This window comes from Engystomops pustulosus, chromosome 2, assembly GCF_040894005.1.
Source record: "Engystomops pustulosus chromosome 2, aEngPut4.maternal, whole genome shotgun sequence".
In the NCBI taxonomy this organism is placed as follows: Eukaryota; Metazoa; Chordata; class Amphibia; order Anura; family Leptodactylidae; genus Engystomops; species Engystomops pustulosus.
The window spans coordinates 40589962-40612158 of NC_092412.1; the positions used below are offsets into that span (position 1 = coordinate 40589962).

General features: G+C 41.0%; 1 protein-coding gene across 1 annotated transcript in view; it reads right to left on the bottom strand.

Moving 5' to 3' along the window:
* Positions 1–835: 835 nt before the first annotated feature.
* FLT3 (fms related receptor tyrosine kinase 3) overlaps positions 836–22197 on the bottom strand; it is a 59380-nt gene continuing 38018 nt past the window's right edge. The window contains exons 13-24 of the mRNA XM_072134347.1: positions 18123–18214; positions 17629–17764; positions 17451–17555; positions 16260–16370; positions 15998–16151; positions 15646–15770; positions 14245–14366; positions 8767–8889; positions 6814–6925; positions 6552–6651; positions 5114–5219; positions 836–2981 (exon numbers count right to left, since the gene is read on the bottom strand). Coding sequence (XP_071990448.1) covers positions 2874–2981; positions 5114–5219; positions 6552–6651; positions 6814–6925; positions 8767–8889; positions 14245–14366; positions 15646–15770; positions 15998–16151; positions 16260–16370; positions 17451–17555; positions 17629–17764; positions 18123–18214 — 1394 coding nt within the window. The 3' untranslated portion in view covers positions 836–2873. The remainder of the gene's footprint in view (positions 2982–5113; positions 5220–6551; positions 6652–6813; positions 6926–8766; positions 8890–14244; positions 14367–15645; positions 15771–15997; positions 16152–16259; positions 16371–17450; positions 17556–17628; positions 17765–18122; positions 18215–22197) is intronic.

Consider the following 22197-nt stretch of genomic DNA (forward strand, 5'->3'; position numbering starts at 1 on the left):
CACATTGATCACTAAAACTATAGCACTTTAACAAGATCAATAAAAATGTTAAGAAAATTGATCAAATAGCATTGGAGCTGGTCCTGCAACCCAGTTACTTACACTAACCCACCAAAAATAGGTGACTGATTATGGCCATAGGTAGATGGTAGAGGGGAGGCCCTTGATCTTAGCAGCAGCAAGGGATCACATGTAAGCAAGAGATGTAGAACATCAACTTATAGTTCATTTATTCCAGAACATTACACTAATTACAGGCAGTTCCCGGGTTACATACAAGATAGGTTCCTTAGCTTTATACTTAAGTTGAATTTGTATGTAAGTCACTTCCCCTCTCCCTCTTCCTTCAGTAACCCCGCACAGTGGAAAGGGTGAAGTGCTCCTGCACAGTGTAACATAATTTAGCATAATTTGAAAAATTGATTTTAGAAAGAAGGAGGCCATGGATAACAAATATAATTAGATTACCACAGGCATGGTGTCTGGATCTCTGAGTAAGTGTCCCTGGTTTATCATGATGGATTTTGATGGTAGATTTCCTTTAAAAATGTTTCTGGTGCAGTTGGTCCTCCAATAGTGCTAAATGTATGATGAGGGTGACCTAAATGTAGATTTCCTTTAGAGGGCTAGCAGAGCAAACAACTCTTTATGGAGGTTTTTGTATGCAAGGATAACAAGAAAGATGAATAATTAAAAGAGGATGTGCACATGTTTTATATAGATGAAGACCTACCCACCCTGTGGTCCCCAGTCTAATCAGGAAATGTCCTATACATGTACTTTTCAATTATTTAATGAATAAACCTTTGAGCACGTATTAATATAAACCAACATGGATTTTATTTCTTTTTTTTTTATAAAGCATTAATAAAATAAAAAATGTATAATTATGTAATTTATGGGTACATAAAATACACTGGGAATATCATAATATATAATAATAGCTGCACTCAGCAAAGAGCCTAAAGCAAAGACCTACATGTGGGGCATTTATTATTGGCTTTTCAACAGTGTTTGCAGATTTTATTTCCCCTGCTAGGCCTTGTGCGCCATATTCATGAAGTGTCAGCGCCACAATATTGCTGTTTTTTCGGCACTCACACCTCTTTTTTTGGTCGCCGCAGCTTGGGAATCCCAACACTTTTCCCGTACTTCTCAGTTCTCAATAGTTTTTTGGCACAATTTTTGGCGCACAATTATCTGGTCTACTGAGTCCTATTTCACCTTCATAAATTTGGAGTTAGTTCAGACCATTTAAAATCCTGCGCCAAAATCTAACATCCGAGTCTAAATTACTGCACAATTCGTTTTCCACAGTAATAGACCCTGTAACACTATTAATGAATGGCCCCTATTTGTCTCACTTAGACAACCCTAAATTAATGTATTAAAATAGACATAGCAGACAGCAACTACTGGGGTAGTTCTCCCACTGGAGTAAGGGTATGTTCGCTTTTCTTATCAATGCATCCTATTAAGACTGGCCGTACTAACGTTACTGTACCTTATCCTTTCCCACCTGGCGCAAAATAACAAAAAGACCATCTTGTTGGGAGAAAAAAGTGTGTGGGGGGGGGGGGGGGCAGCCACAGCTTTAATCTTTAACATTGTAAAAACTATAAGGACCAATGGGGAACCTTAAACCCTTTCCTAAATTCACCTAGCATGCCAGGCCCCGCCTCCGCGGGGGCATGTCATAGTTGATCCGTCAGTTGATCTTGTGCTAACTCCTGAGAGGGTCAAAGATTCTTCCATAGGCCAAAGCTGACTACCAACAAACATTATTACGCACTATAACAAGTACAACAAAAAACATAACATTGGGAGGGGAATAAGTATCACAGGACACTGCCCCCCCCCTGTGTGGCCAGCGGAAGACTCTGGACCATGTGACGGCAAGTAAGGGGAGGTGTGGGAAAGGTCATAATGCTGCAGAGCACGGCCAAGCTGCGGGTCGGGCATGCTGTCCCATTACAGTATTTTTCGGACTATAAGGCGCACCGGACTATATGGCGCACCATCAATAAATGCCTGCTAAAACGTCTAGGTTCATACACAAGGCACACCTGATTATAAGGATGAATGACCAGCAGGTGGCAGACCTGTGCACAGTTCAAGGCAGCTGTTGTCTGTAAGTACGGTTCATATATAAGGCGCACTGGACTATAAGGCGCACCTTTGATTTCTGAGAAAATCAAAGGATTTTTTTGTGCACCTCATAGTCCGAAAAATACGGTAGTTTCATTATAATGCTTAATGAAAACATGAGGCCCTTGTCTTTGTATATAACATCACAGATATCACTACAAGAATTAATGCCTTTGTGTTTTACCTATATTATAGCCCCTACAAGTCTGGAATCACTTCCTATATCTGGTACTAGAATCAGCTTCTTGGAGATTGCGTCCCTTCTGCCTGCTTTCAATCTATGGTTTAAAGACCTTTGGAAGAACTTGTCAGATCCTGATGTGGCTCTTGTCTTCAGATATACAGGAACAGATATACAAGGATTTCATGGGTGAATTTCCTGCTCAGTATAATATTTGGTCAGTGGTTTGGGCAGACATGGGCCCCCTAGAAGGTTTGGGCCCCAAGCTACCACCCAAATTACCTATTTTATAATCCACTACAGCTGAAGGGTGATTGGCTGATGGCATCTCACCAACATCTTGTATTGCCATTGACAAATATGGTAACTTCTGATTTACAACTTCACTTTTAAGTACTATGTAAAAACATCTTCCAGTGCTCCATGGTTCATCTCGTATACATTAGATAAGACTTGACACATTCACAGATGGAAATAGTTTTCAAAAATGTCTGAGCATCCAGTGAGCTCCTCCTTTCCTGCAAGCTCCTCTTCTTCGGCTGCTCTAGATAAGAGGAGTCTTCACAGACAGAAGGTCCTCGATCAGGGAGCTTTCTAGAGATGTCATACAACAAGTATCCTCTGCATCACAGTTATTCTGGTTTTGATAGATCTACGAGGAACACAAAGTAAAAGAAAGAGTCATGTGAGATTTTATCAAGCAGATAATGTAGATATCAGGGAGTGCAGGTCCTACAGATAATGTCATTGAGCTAGGGACTCCAGAGCCACACACAGCTGTGGTAGAGGAGAAGTTTCTGAAAGGTAAGTATCTGATTTTGCTTCTAAAATCTGACTGTAAAAAAGGAATGAAAGGTAAGGAGAGCGCTAAGGTGGTCCAAAGGTTTCTCCACCATCTTAGATTATATCAGGGAATATGTCAGGGAAGAGCTGGAGGAGCTCAGATAGGAGGACCACGACTTAGTATCTCTGACTACTTCCATGGAGAGTTCAGCAGGACACCTCTAGGAAAACTGTCTATCTACCCCTCCAAGGTCCACAGTCAGATGAACCAGGTCCTGTTTCCCCTATTTCGGATCTTGGAACTCTTCATCAGTGTGGGGGTCTGATTTTCACATACTTTGAAATCCTGTCTTTTTAGGACAATTGGGACACACTTGATTTAGATTCAATCAAATCTAACAGCCAATTTAATGAAATTTGACCCAAAATAAATTTAGGAAATGTGATCATATCTATTTATCATTTCTAGAAATTGCTTTTGCTTCGGGGAATCATGTTTATGTCCTAAACCTGATGAGCTAATCATCTTTTATAATGGATTATTTTATATCTGATATAACTTCTCCGTGAGAATTTAGCCCCACTTAACGTCATCAGCATAATGATGTGCTCTATATTCTGGGAGATTCAGCATTACAAAGAAAAAGAACCTTAAGGCCCCTTTCACACTTGCGTTTTTCACGCCCGTTTTCTGCGTGTGCTTTTGACGCGCAGAACTTGCATTGCACTCTGACCCATTGTAACCAATGGGTCTTTTCAGACTTGCATTTTTCTTCACGCACACACGCGGTTTTTTTTAACGCGCGCTTAAATCTCAGCATGCTCTACTTTTGCAAGTCACGCACGTGAAAAACGCACCATACAAGTCTATGGAGATGCATCAAAAACGCATTGCACTCTGAGACACATGCAAGTGCAATGCGTTTTTCACACATCAATTGCCATAGAAAAGATAGAGCTCAGTCCTGAGTCCATTTCACGCGCATTTTCTGCGCTTGAAAAACGCATTGAAATTGCATTGAAAACGCGCGTGAAAAAATGAGACACTGAACAAACTCTGACTGAAAACTGATTGCACTCTGATGCAAAATGTGCGTTTTCACTGACCAAACCCTGATCGCCCCCTGATCAGACTCTGACGTGATCTGCAACGCAAGTGTGGAAGGGGCCTAAATGTTAAAATTAAATGACCTGAGGAGTCATGGGGGAGGAAAAGAGTCATGCTGGTCTGACCACTATGTAAGTCAAGTACATTGTAAGATACTTTATGAGATACCTTCAGCTGCTGCCACTCAGCCTTGTAAAGATGAACATGGACTATCCATATCCCTTCCAATTAAGGCAGGAGGGGATATGCCAGCACATATTGGGGCACATTTACTAAGGGTCCGTTGGACGTATTTCCGTTGGGTTTCACAAATTTTTTCAGATTTGCCCTGAATTGCCCCGGGTTTTTGGAACACGCGATCGGATTTTGGCACATCGGCGCCGGCTTGCATGCGACACAAATCGGGGGGCGTGGACGTTGGACAATACGACTGATTCGGACAAACCGCGGAATTTAAAAACCAAATTATGTCGCAAGATCAGCACTCACATACACCGGGAAGAAGAAGGTGAACTCCGGCGGACCTGAGCGGGGGAGCGACACATGCAGGAAATTGGACGCACGATCTTAGTTAATCGCGGCAGACCCGAATCCTCGTCCTAAATTCCAGATAGGAGACATCAACGGGACGGGTAAGTAAATGTGCCCCATTATCTGCCCCTGTGACTCCTTACTGCGCATATTTATACAACTTTCAAAAATCTATTTCTGTGTAATGCTGACTCTCCCAGAATATAGAAGGGAATCCTTGTAATCCTGACACTTTCCTGGGTAACAGAGGGGTTATGGTTTATTAGCCTAAATCCTCATGACAGGTTCCCTTTAACAAAAAGTCACCCTATGCACTGATTGGTGACAGTATGGGCGACATATGACATATACATTGTACATACCAGAGCTTCTATATTGGATATCTGATATCCCAGATAGGAAACCAGTTCTGAAAATGACGGTCTTTTCTTGGAATCAAAAGCCCAGCATGATTTCATCAGGAAGTATCTACAGAATAATGAACAAAAATCAAAAGAAAAAAGTGCCGGGGCCCAGAGCTGTTGGGGGGTCCATATAAGGTTGTACAAAAATAATCCTTGGAAGTGAGTGGGGCCTTATATAATGAATCTTCAGCTACCAATATACTGAAGGGAAATGTGCTGACTAGCTGTATACTTGGGGGCGTGGCTTCTGTGTGCTTGCTACCTACATACTGGGGGTGGGGCTTTAGTTTGCTGGCTACCCATATACTGGTGGGAGAAGGTGGGCAGTGGTGTGCTGGCTACCTATTTACTGGGGGGAGAAGGTGGGCAGCGGTGTGCTGGCTACCTATATACTGGGGAGAGGGAAAGCTGCATATATACTGGGTGGCGAGGAGGCTTCATTGTACTGGCTACCTAAATAGTGGGGGTGGGGTTAAAGTGCACTGGCTACCTATATACTGCTGGGGGAGTGTGGCTTCAGTGTGCTGTCTACCCATATACTGAAGGGCAGCAGTGTACTGGCTACCTACCTATATACTGGAAGGGAAGCAGTGTGCTGGCTACCTATATACTGGGGGGAGGGGAGGCTGCAGTGTGCAGGCTATATATATACTGGGGGGCGAGGAGGCTTCAGTGTACTGGCTACCTATATAGAGGGGGTGGGGCTACAGTGCACTGGCTACCTATATAGTGCTGGGGGAGTGGGGCTTCAGTGTGGTGGCTACCTATATACTGAAGGACAGCAGTGTGCTGGCTACCTATATACTGGGGGGCAGAAGTGTGCTGGCTACCTATATACTGGGGGGAGGGAAGGCTGCATTGTGCAGGCTACCTATATACTGGGGAGAGGGAAAGCTGCATATATACTGGGTGGCAAGGAGGCTTCAGTGTACTGGCTACCTATATAGTGGGGGTGGGGTTACAGTGCACTGGCTACCTATATACTGCTGGGGGAGTGTGGCTTCAGTGTGCTGTCTACCCATATACTGAAGGGCAGCAGTGTACTGGCTACCTACCTATATACTGGAGGGGAAGCAGTGTGCTGGCTACCTATATACTGGGGGGAGGGAAGGCTGCAGTGTGCAGGCTATATATATACTGGGGGGCGAGGAGGCTTCAGTGTACTGGCTACCTATATAGAGGGGGTGGGGCTACAGTGCACTGGCTACCTATATAGTGCTGGGGGAGTGGGGCTTCAGTGTGCTGGCTATCTATATACTGGGGGGGGGCAGAAGTGTGCTGGCTACCTATATACTGGGGGAGGGAAGGCTGCATTGTGCAGGCTACCTATATACTGGGGGGCTTCAGTGTGTTTGCTACCTATATACTGGGGGTGAATTTTTAAAAATGTACTCACATTTCATCGGTGGCATAAAATGGTTGGTCCATTTTAAATCCATTTTGCAGAAGCTTGTAGAATTTAGCATCAACTGGAATTCCTGGATATGGATTTATTCCTTGAAGGATATACAAATGCACATGAAGCACAGAACAATATATCGATATATAATATATATGAATAAAATAACATTCAGATTAATTATTTTAAAATAATTTTTAATAAAAAATTTGAGACATAGATAATTGGGTATTACAGATTCTAAAGATATTATTCATACCAAGAGAAAATATTTCCCAAAGTAATATGCCATAAGACCACACATCACTTTTGATTGTGTATATCCCATCAAAGATACTCTCTGGAGCCATCCACTTAACCGGCAGACGAGCCTGAAAGAGCAGATAGAGAAAAAGAAATAGGTAAATGTAGAATAAATGATACCTCTCACACATGCCAAGGTCTACAAAACTAGGCAACCATGGATCTACAATCTACTGAATATAGATGATCTCTGTGAGAATTTGTTGGGGTCTTCACTGCACCATCCCCGGTTCCCCCCTCGGACTGTAGGCCCCCTTCACTCCCCCTTCTCCCCCGAGTCTATCCTTTCATTTCCACACCTTTCCTGTCCTTTTCTCTGCTTTTTTCCTTATCTACTGCTATATGCAAGGCCCTGAGGTGTCGCTGGGCTTCTCTCTTGTCGTCCTTTAGTCTCACATTCGCTATATTATGCTTGTACATTTTGATTGCCATTACTTGACATTACCGTATGTTGTCTTTATTCTGTACATTCTTAATTACTGATTGCTATATTGAGGACTCAGCTCCTCTTTGCTGCTTGTATTCTTGCCATTAATAAACCAAATTATGAAATACAAATAGAAGAAAAAAGAATAAATGATTAAAAACTTTTTGGATTTTTGTGCAGTACTGCTATGGATCCAGTAGATGGCGCTGCTGGCTTCCTAATCAATCTATTAAAATTGTACTTGTGACGCCTCTTACACAATTATCACATTCATCTGACAGTGTTAGATCATATTGCACATTATAATGTAGTATAATGTTCTTTATTCCCAAGCGTTTTCCAAAGAGAACAGGTAAAGAAAATGTTGTATTGTTAAAGCAGACACAATTTTGTGATGAGTTTTTAGAGGTACTGCTCTTCAGAAAACGCACTAAGAAATAGAAATATCCTTTAAAGATAAGCAGATAATATCATCTTGTTACAACTAAGGACGTTGCTCCGTCCGAAACACGTTAAAGGGAAACTGTCACCAGGGACCTAATTTTCACTAAAGACAGGTTGCAGAAGCCCATTACAGCTGTATTGCAAATATGTCTTTCTGCTTTCTCTAAGCATTTGCATTACAATATAATTGCGTGTTATAACTTACCTTGCACCCTGACAAAATCCTCTATGTAGTCCCAGGGGTTGGGCTTTGGTTTGGATGCATTTCAAAAGGTGGGGGCTCTCAGCCCCCACCTTTAGCTCCTGTACAGCTCTTGCACAAGGTTTTATCCCACTTAGCTAAAAGCCCACTCAGGTAGGATATAAAATATATATTTTTAGAATTTCCACATTTATGTGAAATCTCGACAATTTACCTATTAAAAAAATCTCCACTAAAGTCATGTGAAAATGAGGTGAGAAGAGTCACTTTTTTCTTGACATGAGGATGGAAGAGAAGCATCGCTTTGTCTATGCTCTACAGAACCTGTAGGAATTTGATCTTTGTCTGTAGCTCACATTCCCAACTACATCTTTAACTTGCTGTATTTTGTAGTTCACAGAACCACAAGCCATGTTCTGAAAGATGAATTCTCATCTTTAATAATAATCGGAATAATGATACTCCACCTACAGCCCCTAAAAGTGATTCATCTCAGGCAAAAAGTGACTCCTCATATGGAGGAAATTTTTATAGGTAAACTGGCAAATTTTAAAGTACCCTACCCTACCTGATGGGAGTGTAGTTTAATGAGTTGAAATCTGATGACAGGTTCCCTTCAAAAGTCTGTAATCACTCTACTAGCAATAGTGCAATTTACACTGCATTTTCATGAACTTAATCTAAAGGGAGGTGTGGTCTATGTATTTTTGCATAATATGGGTTCACTGATTATAATTCACTGTTATTTAGGTAAGAACCAATAGATACTTTTCATAGTAATGCACATTTTTCTAATTATCATAGAAAAAATGAAGAAGAATTTTCCATGCACTTACATTTCCCTTTACCACATAGTTTGAATCGTTCACAATATCTCTGGCAAGTCCGAAATCACAGATTTTGGCCACTTTTCCCCTGTTTATCAGAATATTTCTGGCTGCAAGATCCCTGTGAATACACTGAATAAAGCCCAGAGATTAGTTATCTGTATTAATAATGCTCAGGTCAATGGTTGTAAGTCAGATCATCATGTAAGACAGATAAAGGGCCAAGTTGCAACTCCTAAGCACCTATGGTGTAGCTCCTTGGTGGAGGCTCTTCAACACCTTCCTTAGGATGTCCTAAAAGTTAGCCTTGCTCCTGATTTCAGCTTGTCCCTGAACTTTTCCTCTTACTGAACATTTGTATTTCTTGTGTGATATATGTTGTTCTTTAGACAACTTTGCTCTTGCCTCGTTCTCTGGCCACTCCAATGGGGATGACCCTTGGCACTGTTCCTGACTACACTTCTGCTGCATCCATGCTACTTCCACCACTCCACACCTATTCTGTGTAGTTTCTTCTGCAACAAAGTCTAAACCTTTTTGAGAGTGTTAAAGGGCATCTGCCATCAGTTTTGACCATGCTTATCTGCAGACAGATTTAGGAATTGGCCCTGAAGATCTGTGTAACCGTAGCTTTTTTTGTGGTTGGTAACAGCATGATTGTGAAAAATGCATACAGGGCCGGCGCTAGGGGTAGGCAAAGGTGGCAATTGCCCAGGGCCCCTGGGAGAAAGGAGAGAATCTCTTCTTTCAAATGAATCTTGAATTTTGTTTCTAGGTGCTATGGATCCAGAGATATTCAGGTTTAAAGTGAGAATATCAGGTGCCATTTTTATATATATAAAAATCACTCCCAACGGCAGTTTAACAGTTATTATCTCCGTTTTCCTACATTTTAGAAACACAAATTTAGATTCATATAAAAGAGGACACTCTCTTCTTTTATAGGAAAAAAGAAGTAAGGTTCTATGTGTCACAGAGCCAGAGATACAGCCCTCTGAAATTGACCCCCCCTCCCAATCCAGATTCTTAGCCATCAGGCTACAGGGAGCATTTACTGCACACAGGAGCTGCTGCACCTCACAGATAATGGAAAAATACACTTTATACGTTACTACATTTTGAGAAGGGATAATATCAACTAATATTCATGTTTTTAACCCTTCTCTATGCAGAACTATCTAAGAATACACTTTGGGCCACATGTATCAATGTTTTTTTTCTGTTGTTTTTGCGCCTTTTCATTCAGGCGCACCGTTTTTGTGCCATTTTTGCAACTAAACGCCAAGCTAGCTGCGCAGCAAAAATAACCAGCTTTCCCTCATTTATCCTAGCAATCCAGATGTTTTGCTGTGCCTAATGATATTCATCACTTGCGACTTTTAATTTAGGCGCAAAAACGGGCGCAAAAACACTCCAACCCGAAGGTGGCGTTAACTGAGAAGAAAGCACTGAGTCCCTTTGCAGAACAGCTCATTTCTAGCAGCAAAGCTCAGCCAGACACTGCAGACACTAGAACAGATCACACAGACATGAGATACTCTGCAGACACTAGTACAGATCATACAGACATGAGATACATTACAGACAGGAGCTGCAGACTCTATTTACAGTTCATCACCTTCTATTTACAAAACATTCTGCAGAATCCTGAGCTCAAAGCAAGAGAGAAGAGAACGTTACAGAATGTTGCACATAGTACTGACAAGTGTCCCCCATGTAATTCTGCACAGTATCACCAGTGTATCTGAGGGGGATACTGTGCAGAATTACAGGGGTGCAGCAGGAGACCAGCACTGGGGGATCCCCTCCAGGAGAAGCCCCTGCTGAGGAGGTCACTGGGTGCTGGGTGTCACACACCTGGGTGCTGCTGCGAGGGTTATCTTCATGCTGGGCTGTGGGAGAAGCAGAGAGGAGCTTGTAGCAGGATCACATGTAAGTGCCTGAATCTAACATTGCGCCTAAACTGCGCCAAAATTGCGCCTAAACTGTGTTAAAGTTAATTGATTAATAAGAGGCAGGAAATTAACTTATCACAGATGGTTGTAGCTTGTGATAATTCTGGAAAACAGTGCGCCAGAATTTAGGCGCAACTACTACACTTAGGCGCACAAAGTGATAAATGTGGCCCTTTCTCTCTTATTCCCTTTTATTTTGTGATACTGTTTTAGGAAAGTAGATTCTCTTTATATAAGTATCTGGATTTGTACATATTTTAGAGGAAATTTTGAATGTTAATTGCCAAATGCATCGCCTGGTTGTCTGCTTTCAAAATTCTATAGGTTTTATGGCGCCTTTACTTTTTATTCTGTTTTATTGATATATTTTGCAGGTTGTGACTGTCTAAAAATGTCTAGCTGAAAAGCAGATATCTAGTTATTACAGTTTTAGTGATATTATGTGGATTTATGTATGTGAACATATCAATATGGGACATTTGTGAACTGTACAAATATCCACGTATTACATTTCGGAGATGTGAAGGTAAACATTTTCTGTTTGGATCAAATTTTTTGCCATCAAAGTCAAATTTTAAGTATTTTTAATAAAATGTTTCAATTTGAATCAAAATTGCATGAAGGCGCCAATTTCTATAAAATCCTTGATGCAATTTTGAAAATGGAGCAAGTGTCTGCTTTCAGAAAATATCGGTCCCTCTCCCCAATGGGCCTCACAGTCTAATCAACCTACCAGTAATTTTTTGGAGTGTGGGAGGACACCGGAGGAATCCCACGCAGACACACGCATACAAAATCTTTGCAGATGTTGACCAGCACTGCAAGGCTGTAGTGCTAATCACGGAGACACCATGCTGCCCATAAATCTCCCTATCATTTATCTATCTCCTATAAAATTCTCCCATATTACAGTTTGTTTTACCATATTAAATGGAGCCTCTTGCTGACTGTGACTGGTCATAAAATAGTTTTATTTTGGGGCCCCACTTTTAGTTTTGCCCAGGGCCCCACTTTGTCTAGAACCGGCCCTGAATGCATACATACCCTAAGATTGTAGCTTGACTTGGAGCACTCTGGTGCACTGGTGTGTGAGATCTCCTCATTGGACACAGCACAGCCCCTACCCTATGAGTATTTGCTGTTGTATTCACACATAATCATGCAGTAGGGAATGAGCAGTGCTGTGAGTTCTCACACAGCAGAGCACCAGAGTAGTCCAGCTACAATCCTAGAATGTGAAATCATTTTTGACAGTCCCAACCGAAGGTTTGGTTACACAGATCTCCAGGACTACAACCTAACACTATATGCTTCTTTATACATAAAGCGCTATGGAATTTGTTGGCGCTATTTAAATAAAGATTATTATATGGTCAAATTACAGACGGATTTCCTATACAGAGGTTGTCACAGCTGTTAACATGCAGCATTTGGTAAGGTTGTACCTGCAACCAATCACTACCTTAAGCGGTAAATGCTAAAGAAATGAGCATTCATGATTGGTTTTTGTAGAGGTCACCAGTGTGGCCTCTGATTGGTTGCAGTGGTGACCCACCATTGACCGTCATGTCACAAGTCAACACTAGGACAGGTGCTACAGCAATGGAACACAATAGGCAGGTGAGTTATTTTACTTCTTTTAGCTTTGTGCTGCATTGGAGCAGTTTTCAACTTTTAAAGGGGGTTTCCAAGCTTGAGCTACAATCCTTGGCACAGGTCATTATTGATTAATATTAGGGTGAGTCACCTTGCACCCACAGCTTCCAGCACCATCTGTTGTGAAATGTAGGAGCTGCCCCAACTCATTAAGATGTGAATGCGCCTCAATAGATGTCTGCTTCATCTGTCAAACGGTTAATCAGATGTGGTGCTCTGTGTTGTACCCCACTAATCTTCTGGACCACCTCTGTGCCAACTGATCTGTGGGGGTCTGACACCAATAACAAGAATGGGGCCCTGTGACACAGTCAGGGGTTTGTTGCTGGATGGGAGGTATTATCCTCTCAGCTTGTGTTGCTCAGAGTAATGCAGCAAGCTGAAATCAAGCACCGGACCAAACTTCAAGCACCGGTCCAAACCGGGTTTTCAGGGTGTTCCAGCTAACAAAGCTGAGCTGGAAGTGTGCACAAGAGAGTGGAGTGAGCTCTAGTCTCAGAGGGAGAAGCTTGTTCCAAGAGCAAACACGTGTCCTGTCTAGGAGGACAGGTTGGCTGTTTTGGACTTTAAATGGACTAAGTGCTATGCAGCAGCTTCTGCAAGGTGTGAACATACACCAACAATTTGGACTATTTGTGAAGACCCTGGTACTGGGTGAGAAGGCCAAGCCTGGTCTGTATGTTTATGTTTTAAACAAGCATGAAGACAATGCTGGATTTTTGTTCCGTTTGTTTTGTGGTGTGAATAAACACTGAACTGAACTGAGAACTGTCTCTTTCCCTCTGTCTGCGACCGCTACCTAGCTTATACCTGAGCAATACCCCACAGGCCCCTAAAAATCTAAACAACAGGGGTCCCCTTCACACAAATGGGTAGAGCTGCAGGTCAAACACATCTCCTGCCGCTCCTTTCAAGAGTATGGTAGTGTCAGAAATTTGTAACCTTTCCATACTATTGAATGAAGCGGGAGGAGACATGCTCCCATTAGTGATAAGAGGGTGACCACCCTCCAGATTGCTCTTTCGCCCCATTCTCATGACCTGTGGGAGTCTCAGCAGTCAGACCATCCACAATCAGCTTCCTATTCCGGAGATAAGGAGATAATCCATAATTCTGTAGAGGAGATAATTTGCTAACTTTGTTCAACCCCTTTAATGACCTTTTCCTAAGCATAACCCAATGATAGCCTGGAAAACCCCTTTAAGTGTAAAGACCAAGGATCCCCTTAGACTAAACTGAAGCTTAGTAGGCATCATGGCTTAGAGATTTCACATTGTCTGACGTAAGTTTTTGGCACAGAAGATGTTGCACCTGTTTTACAAACTAAGAATTGCCAACCAAGAGGAACACATGCAAAACAGCCAGATGCTTTCTAAATACTGCAAAGACATGCTGGCTTCACAGTTTTGCCAACACACGCATGGTGGGGGGCATCTTAAATAGACATAATAAAGATTCGGGTAGTGTCTAAATTCCTGGCAGGGATCATTTGGCCAGATGGACCCCCACCTCCTCTTCCACGCAGCTTCTAGTCCTCCCTGAGTTGTAACCTATTTGTGCCATTACATAGAGGCTGCACGTAGTCATCACACAGGAAGGACACATGTAAATGAGGACACGCAAATAGAAAGCACATGTTATTGTAAACATACAAGCGTCATGTCATCGCCGAGGCTAATTTCAGACATTTCTCTTCTATATTGAGTCAATGTTTCTTTTCTCATGGAAAATGCGTCATCCAGCTTTACCGGACGTTAAGCCTCGAGGCAGACGAGTGTTCAGTCCATTACTACAACACATCCTGAAATAGTAACAGCTCCAAGGGTCACAAGTTCAGGAACATCCTTGTCTGACAGAAGCCACGGAGTAAACTCACCGACTTTGATTCAAGGAACTCCATCCCTTTAGCCACTTGATATGAGAAACTGAGAAGATCTTCAAAAGTGAGGATTTTCAGCTCCTCCTCATCGTACTTCCTGATGTTTTGGTATTTCATTTCTTGGAAAAAGGAGAGGAAAGGAGATTTAGCTTTTTTTGAAAAATTCCCATTTCAAGACTCAAATCTTGACATCTAGGGAGATGAAACGCAGAAAAGTGGGGAAAGATTTGAGCCCTGGACTTCTTTTTATGGTTTGCCTTGAGACCTTCATTTAGTTTTGGTGCAGTTTATTCAAGGGAAACACATTTACTAAAAGGGATTGTCTACCCTGGGATAGACTATGGGGCTCATTTACTAAGGGTCCGCGGACCGCACAAACGTCAGATATTCTGATCATTACTGTTTTGCGCCGCATTTAAAAGCAGATTGTGGCGCATGCGATCGGATTTTGCCGCAACAGTGCTGGCTTTCATGCGATACAAATCGGGGGGCGGACCGTCGGACGATCTGACGGATTTGGACTGAGCGCGGGATTTAAAATTTAAATTTATAATGCCCCCTTTTTGGTAGCCCAGAACTTTTAATGCCCTACTTTATGCCAATCCTCTAACTTATGCCCTCTTTTTTACGCTTTTATTTTTGAAGTCAAATGAAAAAATAAAATAATCAGATACTTGTCTTTTCTCTGTCACAGCTGTGTGTGGCTGTGAAGCCAGTGGGATGACATCATTACATTGGGGCTCATTTACTAAGGGTCCAAATCGTGCACTTTTGTCGGGTTTCCCGACGATTTCCACCGAATTGCCCCGGGATTTCGGCGCACGCGATCGGATTTTGGCGCATCGGGGCTGGTTTCATGTGAGAGAAATTGGGGGCGTGGCCGTCGGACAACCCGACAGAAAAAACACAGAATTTAAAAAAGAATTTGTGTCGCAAAATCAGCACTCACATGCACCGGGAAGAAGCGCCGCTGGATCGAGACTGGACCGAGTAAGTAAATGTGCCCCATTGTACCAGGCCCAACTGCACACAGCAGGGGCACAGGCATAATGGGGGAGGAGTCAGCTCCCTGTTTCAGAATTGCAATCAAATCCTGCATTTTAAGACAACTTGTCTGAAAGTTTTTGTTACCTATCCTTTGTTATTATTGAACATTTGCAATAGTATCAGACTTTTCATAGGTCTCTTGGTTCATGGCCTGTCTTATTGGCCTCTTTGCATGGTCAAACCTGGACCATACCATTTTTATGTTTTAATAGCTGACCTAAATATTGTACACATATTTCATGTCTTGAAATTTGTCTTATAATGTTTAGAGTGTCTTTCAATTACATGGAGAAACGTAGAAATGTCAAAGAGAGGTAAAAACACATGACCGATGTTTGTGTAATTCCATACCTTCTTCTTGTAGACCTTCAGGTTGTATGAGTGATATGTCGTGGTCGTGTAGATTTTTGTCACATTCTTGTACTGAAGTCAACCATGTATAGGAGCAGTTGCTTAACACGGTCACAGCTCTTTCTCTAGAAGTATGTAACATATATATTCATGGAAAATAAAGTAAAGTAAGAATCATACAGGGGGATAAGTAACTTCCTATGGAGTCGGGCCTAGTGCTTATTACATACTGAGGTTCAGCTGGGACAGAATCTGAGGTAAATCCTGATAATCTGAATGGTTCTGTAATACAGTCTGACATCTAATAGGGCACCGATTACAAGAGAATATAAAATAAGTTTATGAATAATACCTGAATTTCTCATCCTGGTTGAAATTATGGTAAAAAGTGAAGTTATTTTCCTTGACAACATCCTGCCATGTCTGGTGGAAAGAATCTCTTCTGCCTTTCAGATAGTTGAGAAGATCTCCATGTGGACAGTATTCAAATATTAAATATATAGGACCTGTAGTGCAAATGGATAGGACATCACTGGCAATTATATATATATATATATATATATATATATATATATATGTGTCAGGAGGAGGAAGGTGAATGATGCGACTTTTACCTGACGCAGTGCAAGCTCCCAACATATTCACTATATTGTCATGGTGTCCAATCTGAGTCATCATCTTCAGTTCAGACATTAAGGCATCTTTTTCTGAAACATCAGGATTTTCTAAAAAAATGACATGATACCTAATGTGTTACAGCTGTGAAGATATGGTGCCCTGTTAAATCGAACATGTTATATAAAAATAACACAATAGATTCTGCAGGCATCAGGTTAAAAAAAGGTTAAAGAGCAGAAGGAGCTGAGAAGATTGTACATAGTGTCCTGTCTGCAGGTGTAATGGCCTGCTGGATGGGTCATTACTAACAAATTTCTTCCAGTTGGTTTCCTGGCTAATTAATGGAGTGTGACCATCTCTATTGCGCTAAGCCTAGGAGTTTTTACTTAACACTGGGAATCCTCTTTATCTGCTATCCTTTGCTGGCCTCTAATGTCACCAAATGGTATTATGCCTACAATATCCTATACCTGTGAATAGGTGGGTTAATCTTAATGATGTTTATATTAAATGTTCCATTTCTTATCCTTTTTGCAGTTCAAGACTGGTGATTGGTTGGAGCTCTTAGAAATCCCCAAATCTGAGAGATTATAAATATCCTCTTTGACTGGAATTCTCCTGCATGTTATAGAGCAGGAGGAGCTGAGCTGATTGTAAATAGTGTCTTATCTGTAGGCAGCATGATATGGAAGAGGAAGAACTCCCCATTGCTGAAGAGTGTTTGCAGTAAATGGGCCTGAACTGTGATACCAGGCACAACCGACTTTATTTATCTGTGCACTCATTAAAAAAGTATTTGTTGCAGCTCTGCAGCTTAATCTGCTAATTATAGGGAGGTCAAAAGTTTGGGAACCAACAACCTGTTATATAGATACCAGAACCAGGGCCGGAGCCAGCACTGGGCATACCTGGGCAAGTGCCGGGGATTAAAGCTGCTCGGGGGGGCCCACATAAGGCTGTGTGTAAGGAATCCATGGGGGTGAAAATAACCATTGAAACTATGAAAATAACCATGAGGGGGGTGTTTTGTCTCGGGAATATTTTAGGGAACAGTCGACTGTTTTAGTTTCAGAATTTTTAATGCCGCCATGTTAGTTCACTGCAAAGGGGCCTACTGAGTCTCTGTCGCCCAGAGGCCTACTGAAACCTGGAGCCGACCCTGACCAGAACCACCTCTCTCTTGTTACCTTTCAGCATTTTGACAGCCACCTGCAGGGACACGCCTGATTTACTAATCCCATAGGCTTTAGCAGTAACCACTTTCCCAAATGCTCCAGATCCGATGGTATCACCTAAAATATGCAGAATAATAGTTTATTCTCGGCTGTTGGTTGGTGTGTAAATTTCACAAGATATATATCTCACCAAACTCCAGATTCTCCCTCGGGAACTCCCACTTTTTCACATCGTAGGGCAAAACGCTAAAATCAATAAAGATGTATTCATTGTCCGACGGTCCAGTGTATTGTATCATTTGTAGCTGACTTTGGTACTTGTATTTCTGGTCAAAAATGGGGAAAAGACATTGTAGATTATTGCTGAGTATTTAAATGGGTCCTGTGTTATCTGGCTAGTCAGGATAAGTCAACTAAATTGGATAGATGGAAGCTCTATAGTGAAAAAACCCAGAAGCAGACGGCTCCATCCTCCTTGTCAAGAGACTACTGCTCTACTACTACTCAACATCTCCTGGCATAGCCAGCGGATGGAGTCTTTAACTATAAAGCCAACCTAGCCAAAATGGTGTCATCATCCCTCAGCTATTACTGGCTTACCTAAGAATGGGTCATTAGTATCCAAATTGCCAAGAACCCAGAAAACACCAAGAAATTATAAAGTTAGAAAGGAGAAGACTGTACCTTCTTGTACTTGGCCAGAACCAGTGCAAATAGAATGGCAAAAGACAAGCCACATAATCCAATCACAGTCAGGAGGATAAAATTCCTTTTTTCTGTAACAGAAATATTAGTGGTAAAAACAAATCAACTTGTCAATAATCAAGGTCTCTGGTTTTTTATTATAATGGGCATCGGGAGAATACGAGGTACCTAAGGTTATGTTTGTGAACCCCTGCCATATACATGAGGTTTTAAAGGGGTCAGTCTTTTATATATGTTAGGCATATGCTTTTACTGCCTTAATAATAATCGCTGGTTGTTCATCAAATGATTCAGCATTCCTGCTATTTACTTTGTACTGGACGCAGACTCTCTGTGATTTGTTATTAAGAAATCAAAGCACTGATGAATAGGAGGAGCTGCAGTAGGAGATTATGACTCCGCCTGCTCCCCCCTCCTCTCTCCCTTTGTCTGTCAGTGAGATAGACTGTGAGAGAAAGAGGCACAGTGGGTGACGCTATTAGGAGGGTGTGGAGCAGTGAGAAACAGGAAGTTGTGTATATATGCAGAGGTCAGCATGGGGAGCACAGGGAAAGGCTGAAGCTCTCAAAGAAGGCAAAGGTACAGGTACTTATACATGCTCAGCTGGTGGAAGACATTTATCGAAACGTGGCTGAGATCTGTACCCTTTTTACCTTTTTCAAAGCTTTCTTCCAAGAGCCACATTTTTTCCCTGATAAAGTTTGTTTTTTTACATGGTGAGGTGCATTTTAAATGACACTATTTTAGTGGTTCTAAGAATGCATTCAAATTTGTAATATTCTGAAATTTCTGAGGGGGTTATTTTTTGTGGTTTTATTTTGACAGTATAAACAGTACAAACAACAGGCTCCATATGTACATATGAAGCACTATAAGGTTTTAGTAGGGGGTTGTGTCATGTTATTGGATATGTATTGCAGAGTTTTTAATATACACACATTTTATATACACTCTTTGTACACTCATATACACATGTACACATTTATACACTGATACATACAACTCATACATACATGTATAAACATACATAAATTGATAGATTTATACATACACATTTATATTTATATATATATATATATATATATATATATACTCATACACACACATATATATATATATATATATATATATATATATATATATATATATATATATACAGGCGGTCCCCTACTTAAGAACACTCGACTTACATACGACCCCTAGTTACAAACGGACCTGTGGATATTGGTAATTTATTGTGCTTAGTCCTAGCCTACAATGATAAGGTGTAAGAGTTATCAAAGGTGTCTGTAATTAAGTTTTAGTGTTAATCCTGATTCTTATGACAACCCAACATTTTTAAAATCCAATTGTCACAGAGACCAAACAAATTCTGGCTGGGATTACAATGATAAAATATACAGTTCTGACTTACATACAAATTCAACTTAAGAACAAACCTGCAGACCCTATCTTGTATGTAACCCGGGGACTGCCTGTATATATATATATTATATATAATCATACACACATCATCCTCTATCAAGACCCAGCACTACAGCTTGTCCTCCAATATTTGGTATTGTCTTGTAATACTCTGCCGTACATGTCTCTATACTGTTTTCATTGTCAGACATTATTGATGCAATATTGATGATCTATTAAATATGCATTAAGAGCAGCAATTAGGATTATTCTTCGGGTTAGTGTTAACTTCCAGGATTTAGCATTCACTAGCACACATGTATTAGATAGGGGGTGGGATTGCACTGTTTTTCAGCTATAGAGGGTGATGTTAGGTGGGCAGCTTATCTACCACAACTCTTGTATGACTTGTGTAATTATGTACTGTTTTAAGTGTTTATACTCGTGTAGGTCTGCTTTTTGTACTGAAGAAAGGTTTACTAAATTTATCTTAGTAGCTGTTGTATGATACACTTCTTTGTAATGACATAGTACACATTTTATACACTCATATACACATACATTCATAGATACACACAAATAGTATATACACATCATACACGTACATACAGTATATACACATCATATACACACATACAGTATCTACACAACCTATTCATACATAAAGCATTTAGATACCATATACACACATACAGCATATGCACACCGTATATCCACACACAGGCTGCTAAATTAAATGATCACAATCAACCCAGAGCAATTGCCCTTTTAATACCGAACCTACCAAATAATAAAATAAACCCCACAGACGCCATTACTAAACCATGAACTTGTGGGTTGACTTGAGGGTCAACCACAGATTTATTATATGTTAATTAATTAATAATTTTTGGTCAATATTTTTAAAACATATCCAACTTTATTTAAAGTAAAAAATCTAACCACATACATATGATATTAAATTGTACAAGAGACAATTTAACAGGTGTGTAAGACAAGAACCCCTAAAAACCCCACCAACTATAATGAACAAGAGATCAAAATGATAAAAGGGAGGGAAACACAATCCAAAAATAGTATTTAAAGGGGTATTCTCATCTGGGCATTCACATTCAGTTTCATTAATCTGCCATACATAAACATTTCTTCAATTAGATGTTATAAAAAAAAAAATTACCTGTGTGAAGATAATTTCTCATAAATGTAGTCATATGGTCCCTTAGAAACAAGACTGAGTCCTTGGATACGGCCACCTCTTCTGGAGAGATTGCACAAAGAAACACAAAGTTTTTGTATATGAAATGTCTGGGAGTTACTAAAGGTCCCACAGCCGTCCTGTGGTAATGATTGCTGAAGCCAGGAGGTCAGGCAGTACTCAATGGCCACTGCTGCCAAAATGTGGGGTGGTCGTATCCGAGGATGCTATCTTGTTTCTAAGGGACCACATGGCTACATTTATGAGAAATTATCTTCACACAGGAACATTTTTTTTTAATAACATCCAATTGAAGAAATGTTTACATACGGCAAATGAATGAAATGAAATGTAAATGCCCAGATGGGAATACCCCTTTAAGACACACATACCACTCATTATGAGAGCATATACCAGCAGGTATACCACTGCCTTAACCTCTCTGTGTATGAGGCAAAAATAATGTCACGAATACTTACCTGCCAGAGCTCCTCTCCTGCCCACCAGCACTTCTCCTGTAGGACGTAATTGGTGCATTTATGTCGCCTTGTCCGTACTCCCTGCATCTCTCTATGGTACAGGATCACTAGCAGGTAAATATCCATGTGATTATTTTTGCTGTTACACACCTTTGGCCCAATATTAATTATGATTTGCGTCCATGGAAGCAGCGCAGCTGTGACAGAAAACTATCGCGTGTGACACAACGCCAGCGCAGACACTTGTTAAATACCTGTCAATGCCGTGCAATTCCCGAAAAAGGTGCAAAGTATGATGAAAGTGCACTGCGTGACCCTTACTAAATGAGCCCCATTATGTTGAAGGTATCAGAGGACAAGCCAATGCAGTCAAACCAGATTATTGCACCAACTCTGATCATGACACGATGAGGGCCATGAATCACCGAACCAGGTTGAACCAAAAATACCATCAAACCGCAAACCACCCGGAGCATCATGTTCTTTTAGGTGTAAACTGCTTGCACAGGTATTTAAGATGTGTCCGAGACAACATTTGTGTCGTACACGACCCTTTTGTGGTGCAGCTGCGCTAGCCTCCATGTGACACAAATTAGGGGGTGTTCTGGCGCTTAAACCAGGCGCCGTATTTCACATGCAAAGTCTGTCGCTCGCCCTATGTTAAAGGTGCACCATAAAAAAGTTGGTGAACTCTGTTGGGCCAGTGCAGGGAAGCGTCACATTCATTAAAATAATTTGTTTTTGGATCACTGTATTCTGAGAGCAATATCATTTTTTTTATTTTTCTATGAATCAATCTTTGTGGGGCTTTTTATTTATTGTGGGATGAGCTGATATTTTTCTATTGTTACATGTTATAGTTTTTGTATGTATACATTTTACATTTTATTTTGTTCCAATAATAAAGACGTTCATATTAAACATTGTTAAAAATACATATATTTTTTTACTTTTCAATTTTTTTTCTCGTTTTGCA